This window comes from Magnolia sinica, chromosome 17 (genome assembly GCF_029962835.1).
Source record: "Magnolia sinica isolate HGM2019 chromosome 17, MsV1, whole genome shotgun sequence".
NCBI classification, from domain to species: Eukaryota; Viridiplantae; Streptophyta; class Magnoliopsida; order Magnoliales; family Magnoliaceae; genus Magnolia; species Magnolia sinica.
This window is the reverse complement of record NC_080589.1, coordinates 1,633,645-1,645,135: the sequence shown is the minus strand read 5'-3', so window position 1 is coordinate 1,645,135 and position 11,491 is coordinate 1,633,645. Positions and strand designations below refer to the sequence as shown.

Genomic DNA, 11,491 nt, shown 5'->3' with positions numbered 1-11,491 from the left:
CAGTGGACCATTGAAAATTTTGTACTCAATTGGATCTTTTTGGAAAGAAAGATGGGATCTACCATGTTTTACACATGGGTGGGTCCCATTGTTTCTGAAAATCCATGGGGGTGAGCTTGGAGCCTGCCGCTATCCAGTTGCGGTCTAAAAAGATTTTCTTTGAAGATTTAAAACTGCCAACACGCCCATGTATGAATTACATCAATCCAGAAAAGTTGGCGGGATTTCCATGAAGCATCTCTTAGTAGCTTGGGTCCGGAATCTGTACAAATGGGCCATGCTCCAAAAGTCTTCCAGAGTGAAAGAGGATAATAGTCATCCACTAATAGGCATTTGCCTGTTGATTATGGACTGTTGATGTTTTTTGTTTCTTGTCTATTTGCAGATTACTGATCTAAGATTACGGTCTTCCAATGTAGGTTCCCAATTACATTGGAGCCTACCATAAGATCAAGATCAGATAAATCCTGCTATCAGATGGTGGGGCTGTCATTGGGGTGAGCTAGCCATTGGCTTTCAAGCAAGCCCCGTGGTAAGGGTGTCATTTTGGGGCCCATAGGGTGAGGTGGCCTTTTGTTGGAGCTGAAAATCAACACTGGACTGGAGTGGACCTAAGTTTGAGAACTTGTTGGAGGCCCAGAAAGATCCCATAATCAGGCACATTCATGGCTAACATGGACTGGGCTTAGGGGTATAGCCAGACCCACATGCTGGGCGCAGACCTAAATTGCTGGGCCAATAAATAAACAGGCCGGGCTCTGGTAAACCCTTTTTTTTAAAAAAAAGATTTGGTGAACCAGTTTCAATCTGCAGTTTGCCGACATTAGATGGTAGTAGGAGAAAACCCACGTTATGCATTCCCACTGCTTAAAAGCACAAACTCAGAAACCATATGAATATCCAAAACCAAAGGATTCTATCATCCAGTAATGGTTCAGAGCTCGCCATCCATCCAACAACCATCAAAAGGTAGCCATGCGGTACAAACCAAAACAAAGGGGCTTGGAAATTCATGATGATATCTGCTCTTACGTGACCTTTGCTATTGAATTACAGCTCAAGTTGCATACTCTTTCATCTTGAATGACAAAATTCAGACCCATGCCTCCCTCCCTCCCTCTCTCCCTCCCTCAAAATTTCTATGCTCTACTCTTTTTAGCAGGTAATCTAACACAATATCTTACAATTCAACAGCTCTACTTGATTCCTTGTCTCGAAGAACTTCCTCAATGGCTTTGTTGATCCCACTTCCTTTAGCCTACACAAAATATAAGAGATGAGCCCAACTTTGTTTAGGCAACAAAATCTCAAGGCAGCAGAACTTAAAAAATGAGAGCACCTTTACTCCTATGGCTATGGCTGTTTTCAGCTTCACAAGTTCTCCTAATCTTAGGGAACCTCCTTTCTTGTCTTTGACAAAGATGAGTGGTACTCCCCTCGAGGATGCCAACCCCGGAAGATGCTTTGTCAGCCATCGTGGGTTGCAATCAGAAGCTAAGAGCACGGCCTGCATCCACAACAAGATGCACACAAATCAAACACTATCCTCTTTAAATGGATGGGATTGCATGTCTAGAGCAAACCATGAAACATGATATTCCATAACAGCACAACATGCACATACACATCACCAATTCATTGGATTGATCCTTCTTTGTATTTTCACGTTAACTTGTATTGAGAAAGTTGATTCTGATCATGTTTAAACGGTGCTTGTTTAGACCAAAACAGACAAATTTCCGTAGCACTCAGTAATCATATGCTTGTCGACTACGTTTATCTACTGTAATGGGACGTGGAAATAGTGGAGTGCAGGTACGGGTTCGCAGGCATGCATGTGTGGATTCTTGAAAGTTACAGACCCATCCCATGATTTAGTTTAAGTGTGAAATTCAAGACATGGAAGCAGCTCTTCTTTTCTTTTCCTTTTCTTTTTCTTTTTTGATCCACATGTGAAGCAACTCTCTTTCTTCTTCTTTTTTTCACTTTTTTTCTTTCTTCTTCTTCTTTTCTCTCTCTTTTTTTTTTTGTCCTTTTTTTTTCCACTTTGTTGGGGATCCATATGAGAAGCAGTTCTTGACAAAAGAAAGAAATTGATACAGAAAACTACCACCCTCCAAAAGTAACAAAAGAAATTTATTTTTTTTCATCATTTATAAGAAGGTGATGAAGTAAAATGAGGTGACCATAATTTATTAATTTTCACTACAGAATAATGCACTACGCTGGTCATATTGTCTTGGGGAATTGTGGATTAACCCAACTTGAATTGGCTCATGCTGTCAGAATTAGGACTGAGGCGCTGCAGTTAATGATTATATTCCTCTCAGCGTTGATGAACTTAATCGAAGTTAGAACAGATTATACAAAAGGACATGGAAATTAATGAAAAGAGCAAGGCTCTAGAAATAAACGGAGGAGGCATTGCTCTAGAAGGGGGAAAAAAACAAGAAATGAACACACTGTTGACTTTTATTAACATCAATTATTTAGAATACGTAGGATATCTATTAGAGCTCAAGAAAGGATTTTGAACTTGAAAACAGAAACACAAGAAGAAAATGGTTTAAGCTGACCAAGTGAAGTACTTGATAAAAAAAATTCCATAGATTGCGCACAAATGAGAAGGAAAATTGGCAACTAACCTGAAGTGGAACTAAAGGAGCTTTACGACCACTCCTGACGGCAGTAGATTCTTGAGCAGAACTTTCTACCTCAGCACTAGCCATTCTCTCCAGTACACGAGTAATATCATTTACCCCAATGGAAAATTGTTGCTGCAAGGGACTGCAAATGTCAGATGATTATTGAACAACATTTTCTTCGTGTAACAGCAGAAGCAATGGTATGCATGCCATTCATATTATTAACAGAAAATTCTCAAGATTGGAGTCATAACGATAAATCTCTTTCTCGGGAATTTCTCGGTACAGGAAATTCTCAGAAGATTTTCAAATTTTGAAGCGAGATAGGTGTGGCATAGGTTCTTCAACCTATCTGGAGTAACATGGGTTTCACCCATCTCCATTGGTCATTTCTTCTTTATGTGGCATGAAGGTATGCATGGGATTTAGGGTTAGAAAGTATGGCACCTTGCTATGTTGGCGGACCTATGGTTCCTATGGTTGGAATTGAATAATAGAACTTTAAGAAATCATTTGAGTCGAGTTGAGGAAGTGTTCAAGAAAGCGAAGCTTCATGTTATTCTTTGGGCAGTGGCTGCTAAGGTTGTAGTTCAGTTTCCAGCCAATTGGGGGGATTCTTAATGGGTCCCGAGAGGGTGTATAGTTTTCCCTTTTTTGTTTTTTTCTGCCTTCGGCCTTTTTCTCAATAAAATTCTGTTCTAATCGCTCAAAAAAAATCTCGCTAAAAAAATAACATGAAGCTTCGCTTGGATATTTATCTTCACTGATTGAAAAAAATTGAAAATTACTGATATTTTGAAAATCTTACTGATATTTATCTTCACTGATTGAAATGGCTTGTGCAGCTAACCCTAATTAATTGGGATAAGGCTTGATGATGATGATGTTCACCTGACCAAAGCTTAGGTGAACTTTTATATAGAGAAGTTTTAACAGTCCCCAATCACATGGAATGAGAAGATTTTGGAATAGTTCGTCAAACATGGAACACTTCATTGGAAGATCTGGTAGCGGAATGGTGAAGCACCCAGGCTCCAACAAGCTTCTAAAACACGGTAGATCATTTTGTTTGAATGTATTCACTATTCATTGCATATGCAGACATTTTCTTTATTGATAACTATAATCAAGCATGGATATAATAAAGGAACTAATGCAAAATTTCCATGTGCAAGTAATATATTGGGGAGGTAAATATATGCATGTGGATGCATTGAAGCATTCCCACAAGCACAATTATCGTACACAAAATTACATATATGAAAAATATCATAGAGCTAATGCTAATGGAGAATGAATAAATGAACCAATATATTTTATGCTTTTTAAGAGAACTCATTGGTTATAGCTCAAATCATATCTGTGTGCTATGATAAACACAGGTTTAGATTGGTGCACATACTCTTCACATGTTTTCTCTGCCTATACTTTGGGTTTTTTAAAGGCTCGCATGTTTGCTTGATGTCACTGTATATAGAAATAGAACTATAACACTGATGTCACCAAAGCATTGCATACCTTGATCCATATTTTCTCTGGCAGTGTTCCCTTTGAAAGTTTTGCCGATTCTACCTCCCTGCAGACGATGAAGATATGGTGCACATGTGAGAACACTGCAAATACTTGAGAGTTCAAATGAGGAAATGAATACAATAGATGCCGAAGGCACTAATTCTAACAAAATGAATATAATATTGACAACGCTTCAGTAAGATCAGTCAGAATTGACTCCATCCTGATGGATTTGTTTTTGGAAAGATAAGGCAGATGGTAACACCAAAGAAGTCCAACTATGCATCATGGAAGTTGGTCTTCTTGTTGACCTTCGAATGGCCTGGCCCACTAATAGATGGTTTTGAGATCTCTACTACTCTTCAAAGGACAATACCGTATTTTTTCCTGACAATTGCATCATGCAGACTTACTACTACCAAATGCTAGCTGGTGTTTTTGACAAATGAGAAAATCTGTTTGTAACTTCTTTTTTTTTCTGGGTGATTGGAGTAAAATAATGTTGCCCTTCTTTAGCTTTGTTGGTTATAGAATCCAAAAGAAATTTATTCCAAGCCTAAGTATACTTTGAATGTAGGAGTGCAGCTTTTTGGTGAAATATGGTGATATCAAAAATTTGTTCTAATCTATATAGGTATAAGCAGGATGACTTTGCTTGCTGGCCTTTATGCATCTGTACATTGAGATGGGGGTTGCAGCTAGGTGAGGCCATGTGACATTGACAATGCGAGCCTCTGGCACACATTGACAGGTAAAAGAGGAAGGTTGATGTCAGGTGGGCAGCCAGTTAGAAAATGTTTGCCAGTCTACCATTTAAAAGCTGGCACCAAATTAGTACGAGAGAAGCTAAGATGATGAAAATGATGATTGGGAAACAGTTTCAAAGTTAAACATTTCATTTTCCTTGGTCTCTAATTTTGCTAATGTTTGAGCAAACATCCTGGTAAAAGACGACCTTAGGTGATTGAGCACTTGGATAGTTGGATCAGAATTCCTTTACCTTGATGCAATCTCAGTTTGTTTTAATAAAATTACCTTATCTATTGTGTGCATCTGTGCCTGAGAGAGAGAGAGAGAGAGAGAGAGAGAGAGAGAGAGAGAGAGAGAGAGGGCAGATAGGGCCATCTCTCCACAGCACACGTGGCAAGATGACATTAATCGAAATCATCCAACCAATGGACTATACCGTGGATAGGCAAATGGTTCAAAACAATCACATAATAGATGATCTTAGGCATCTAATGAGTGGCCTTCAAATTGATGTTAGAAAACAAAAGCAGCTAATGGTCAACATTCAGTGTAGAAAGTAGAAACATAAAGAAAAATCATGGGTAGGATGCCTCACAGGTGTGAATTTTGAAATATGGGTCATCTCTTCAACTTCATAGGATAGCGGACAGTATAGAGAATCAATAGGAAATTATATTCTCACAATCAACAACACTTCTAACCACATGTCAATGGCAAGACCAGCTTATATTTGTGCCTACCTCTCAAGTCTTTTCAAAAGGGCAGCAAGACCTTCTCCTTCATAACAATGAGTCGCCAACCTACTTGATAGAAAAACAAGTAATACATGTGACTAAGGAAATTGGAATTCAATTATATTGGTATCCAAAACAAAAGACCAAGAAAAATTAAGAAGAGAAGGATAATTTCCGATTAGAAAATGAAAACTTGCTAGTACAATGCAGCCATGAGGGTAAAAAGCAAGAGACAACCCAACAAGCTGTTGACCTACAATTCATGAGGAGCAGAACTAGCCTTTGAAGACTCAAGATTCTTTTGAAACTTTTTCTTTCGCATGTTCAAAAGCCTGCAACAATGTGGAAACCATCACAACCTGATATAACACACTTCACAAACAATTGAATACCAGCAATATTGGAAAATCTAGGACATGCTAGTTATGACCAAGCTACATTCAACAGATAAAGAATGAGAAGAGCAGATAAATTTTTAATAAATTATATTTTAATTAAAGAACTAGAATTTATATAAACAAACACAGATTGGGCAATCAAACTTGCGAAAAAACATGCTTTTTCTCTTTTACATTATAAATAAATAATAAATAAATAAACAAGAAGAAGAAGATCAAGGCATGGGAGCCAACCATGATTTTAATAGTTTCCAATAAAGAAACTATGAAATATCATTGTGAAATCATAAAAAACCTCTATAATTTCTACATGCGGGGTCCATGTCAGAAGCACATTGTCATGTCATATAAGAGATCAATGTCATTTACACAATCTTTATTGATGTGTTATTGCATGATGGGATCACACAATGACTTTTTTTTGTCTATTAACCATTACTATTAATTAAAGAGACAATATACAGTCAACCTTCATGACATTTTTTGAAACACTGATTGAGCGATCTTATCAGCTACCAACAACCTGTAATTGAACATCCGTGAAATCCTGGCTAACGCAAAGAGGTCAAGGTTATTGAGTTTTATAAGTGAGCGAATTGTTTAGTCATTCCTCTTTAGAAGAATCTTGAGGGAGGGGGGGGGGGGGGGGGGTGTCCTTGGGTCCTGCCTGGTTCAATAGAAGCTTTATTCAGAGCATGGCACGGGAAGAAAGGGGCCTCCTTGGGTCATTGACTCACTGTAGGTAGAGGATAGCGTTGCTAGCTTTGCTTCAGTTGGTTTGGCTTGAGAGAAACAACCGGCCTTTCAGAAATGGAAAGCAGTCTATTCGGAGAGTTCTTAGTCGGGTTCATCTGTATATCTTGGAGTGGGTCTCTCAGAAGTCGGTGTGGTGGCCTGGGGTTTGTGTGGGTGGTTTTATGCCTTGTTAGGGGAGGGTGTTGGGTGGGCTTGTATAGTTTTCTTTTTCTTGGTCTGCTTTTCTGTTATGTTGGCATTGACCTTATCTAGTCTTAAAGGTGCAAGGCTTAACCAAGAAGCAAGGGGTAGGAGGATCTCAAAATAGACAAAGAATGGAAGATTCACAGTCAAGTTCTAGTACGATCAGTTGTGGGTAGAGAGGAGGGAAAGTGGTAGAGAGGCTCCCACATCAAGGTTATGGAGTTTAAAGGCACCACCTATCATATTTGGATGGAAAGTAGATAGATAGAATTCTCACAGCCATAACTTGTTGAAGGGGAAGAAAATTATTATAAATGGTTGTTGCATGTGCCTAAGGGAGAAGGAGATGGTTGATCACATATTTATCCATTGCATGTCTGCCATTTAGGAATGGTTTTTCCACAAGTTAGGAGTGTTTTTGGCCATGTTGGTGTTGATGGTAATGCTTTTGGAGGCATGGAAAGGAAACCCAGCCCAAGGTGAAGAGAAAGTTGTGGAATCTTTGTTTCCTTGCGATTACATGGTCAATATGTAGGGAGAGGAACAACGGAACATTTAATAGCCAAGTGAAGTTGGTTGCCACAGTGATTGATAGTATTAGATCTCAAGTCTATATTGAGTTAAATCCATTAAGGAGTTTGTTGAGTGCAGTAATGATGCATAGCCTGTGGTAGGAAGGGTCTCATTGTAATGTAGGCGCAAACATTTGCCTTTGGTTGAATGTATTTTTTGCCTTTCATGTTTTTTTTTTTCCTTTATTTCAATAGAATTCTTTACCGATGACAAAAAAAAAAATCCTCCAAATCCACTTATAGTCTTACATAACGAAACTATCAGCAACTGTTTGATCCTATGCATAGGTTGTGACAGAAATTCCCTCAATTAGTGGTGGTGCCAAACATATACGAAAGTCCATCCTTGATGATATTTGCCGAGTAGGGTATTCACTAGAAGTTTTTTTTTTTCCATTTTTGCCCTTAAAAGGAACGAGTCACTTTCTCAATTAGTGCCTCTTATTTCAGAGCAATTATGTGATCCTCTGACCCAAAGATAAGCAAAATACTTAGCTTTTCAGTTTGTACAAGTAGACACCATTGTTTAGTGATATAGACAATTTTTTTTCCTGAGGTCCCACCATAGATCAACCATGCCCCAAAAATCCCCCAGATTGGAAGATACCAACTACCATTCTTAGGCTTCTTCTTCTTCTTCTTCTTCTTCTTCTTTTTATCATTTTCAGATCAACATGGACTGTTGCTGGTATTTCTCTTCTTAACTGTTTGTTTCCATGCCACTAATTGAAAGGCTAGAATTTTCCTATTGAAGAGACTTTCAGGGAACGATCCATCCACAATGATGCCACACCAGCCAACAGTCTGGATCGCTTATCCACTTTCACAAACTTAAAAACCCAGGTACACCATGCATATTCTCAAATCAAGGATCATATAATTTGTTACGAACCTAACCAATACGCCAAAAGCCCCAGGACTGATGGAACACATCATGCTAGGCTCTTTAAAGCATTGAGATCCTAACATTACACCATACTCCGCAGCTGACATCTACGACGGCATCCACTCTGGCTCTTTTCCAGGGCATGGCAGTTGCACTCTGGTTATCCAAGTAACCCTTTCCACCCCGTAGCGGCTTTCACTCTAGTACAAGTTGCCCTTTCCACAGGCCGCCCCCTTCTGTGACTCAAACACAAGACATGGTGTTGGCTAGAGCTGGACACAAACCGAGCTAGTTCAGTTAACTTGCTCGACTTGGCTCGGATAAGCTTGACTCGGCTCAAAAGTTGGGTTCAGGCTGAGCTGAGCTGTTTAATTGAGTTCGAAAATTTTCAGCTCGAGCTCAACTCGAAGCTCGGCCCCAACTCAACTCGGTTTGGCTAGGCTCAAGATACACACACTTTTTTATAACCAAGCCGAGCTGGCCAGTACAGCTTGAGAACTGAGCCAAGCAGAATTCAAGCCGAGGTAAGCTGCTGGCCCAACCGAGTCAAGCTCGGCTCGGATCGGCTCGGTGTCCAGCTCTAAGTTTATAAGACTCTGATACCAATGGTTAAGAACCTAACCAATAACCCAAAAACCCCAGGACTAATGAAACGTGTAAAGTGAGGCTCTTTAAACCCTTTGGATCGTAACCTAATTCCTCCATTTAAGGGGTGGCAGATCAAAAACTCCACAATGACATTCCAATCAATCAAAAGATAACCCAATTCCCAGCAATGGCATTCCAATCAATCAAAATATAGCCCAATTCCCAGCAATTCGTTCTTGATCTTCTATTGTATTCATTCTATCTAAAAATTTATAACCCTCGATTGCACACAGTCTGTTTGTAAAAAAAAATCCCAGAAGTGTCCTGTTTTATGTTTATGGGATAAGAAACTACTACTCTTGTATTGCAGACAACGTGTTTGTGTAATTGCTTCCCATAAAATTACAGTCCAGTGAAGGATAAAAACAAAAGACAAGAAAACCAAACCACAGAGAGAGAGAGAGAGAGAGAGAGTCACCGAAAGAGCCGTTTTGGCGGATTTTTGTATGAGAATAGCGTTTCAGAGAGAGAATGGGAATAGTTTTTGGCGGATTTGGGAAGCAGGGGCACAGAGGAAGCTAATTAGCTGGTGTACCACACAGCAGCTATATAGCTGATGTAGGTACGTGTCGTGCGAAGACGGTAATCCGTCCGGGCAGGGCTCCGTGAGGCCCTATCCACGCCGTTCATCGCTTTTATCAGATCCTTTTAAGGCATATTCTTAAAATTGAAGCAGTTTACACAGCTCCAGTGGACCACGCCAAAGAAGCTGCAGTGATAATGACACCCACCTTTGAAACCTTTCTAAGGTCCACCGTTATTTTTTTTTAACCATCCAACCTGTTAATAAGGTCATATAGACGTGGATTAAGTGAAAAAACAAATATCAGCTTGATCCGAAACTTCTCCACCTCCCAAGAAGCTTTTAATGTTTTACGTTTAATCCTCACTTTGTGGTCCAATTAAGCCTTTTAACTGGTTCATTTTTATGATAACTCCTTAAAATGATATTATAAAATCGATTAACGGCGTGGATAAAACACCTACATCAATGTGGGCCCCACAGAGCCCTGCCCGGACATTACCGTCCGGGCGGGGGTAGGACGCAATCCGCGTCCGCGAAGACGAGCGCAGGCGCTCCTCGAGCTCCGATTTGTACGAACGGTTCAAAGGAGATCAAAGTTACATGGGATCTACAATGATTTATTTATTATATCCACACCGTTCGTACATTTTTCGAAATCATTCCAGAATATAATCCAAAAAATGAATCATATCCAAATATCAAATGGGCCACACCATAAATAGCAGTGGATATAATGATTTTAACCGTTAAAAATTTCGTAGGCCCATCATAACGTTAATTCCATCTAATAAAACAAATTTCATATTGATCCAAAACGTCTGTGAACCCCAAAAGGGTTTCAATGGTAGACGTTCAATCCCCCATTACTTTTTTCAATGTGGTCCACTTGATCATTAGATCACCCTTTATTTTCCGTCTCCAGCCTTATGACGAGCTCTCAAAATGGATGGAGGGTTTGGATATAACACATACCTCATGATGGGACCCCACAGAACTTGCTGACGTCAATACATCAGCTATATAGCTAGTGTGTGGTCCATCAGCCAATCCGATTCCATTGTCAGAAGCTTTGTGGGGCCACATAGATTCTCATGATGAATCCACTCCGTCCATCAATTTTTCAAGACCACAATAGTCAATATGACAGAAATATCAAAAACTCATGCGCGCCACACCAAACGAGACAGTGGGAACGAAAATATTCACCATTGAAATCTTCAATAATGGAGTTGACCATGATGTTTAGATGCCATCCAAACCGTTCATAGGGTTATTTCCAATCAGATAAACTGTACCCATAGATATCGTCCTGAAAAAAAAAAACTTCTGTAGCCTCCGCAAAGTTTCCAATGGTGGGCGTGCAATACCCACTGTTTCGTGTGGTATGGCGCACACGAGTTTCGGATCTGACTGTTTTTTAGGTTTCCTGTCCTACTGTGGTCTTACAAAACTGATGGAAGGAGTGGATTTGTCAGTGGCATCTCTTTGGGCTCCACACAGCTTCCGACAACAGGGAGCACAGAGATGGAAACGGATTGGCTACTCCCCCTACCACCAGCCCGGTGGCTGATGGTTGGTGCTCTGTGGGCCCCTATGTATTTGTTTAATCCATTTAGTTCATAAATTTTTTAAGATAATTTTAGGCTTGATCCCAAAAATTATAGGGATATAAATCTCAGATGGACCACACCACAGGAAAACAATAGTGATTTGATATCCACCATTAAAAACCTACTAAGGCCCACTATACTGTTTATTTGACATCCAATATGTTGATTAGGTCATGCAGACCTAGATGAAGGGAAAAAACAAATAGCATCTTTATCCAAAACTTTTCTCGCCCCCAGAAAGCTTTTAGTGGTCGATGTTCATTCAACATTG

General features: G+C 39.7%; 1 protein-coding gene across 1 annotated transcript; it reads right to left on the bottom strand.

The window, feature by feature from the left end:
- Nucleotides 1-893: 893 nt before the first annotated feature.
- LOC131231320 (uncharacterized) lies at nucleotides 894-9,590 on the bottom strand. Its single transcript, XM_058227480.1, has 7 exons — nucleotides 9,503-9,590; nucleotides 5,899-5,973; nucleotides 5,648-5,707; nucleotides 4,164-4,221; nucleotides 2,646-2,777; nucleotides 1,340-1,507; nucleotides 894-1,258 (listed from the first exon to the last, which is right to left on the bottom strand). Exons 2-7 carry the CDS (start codon nucleotides 5,961-5,963, stop codon nucleotides 1,181-1,183), a joined length of 561 nt encoding a protein of 186 aa, XP_058083463.1. The 5' UTR covers nucleotides 5,964-5,973; nucleotides 9,503-9,590; the 3' UTR covers nucleotides 894-1,180.
- Between the last annotated feature and the right edge of the window lie 1,901 nt (nucleotides 9,591-11,491).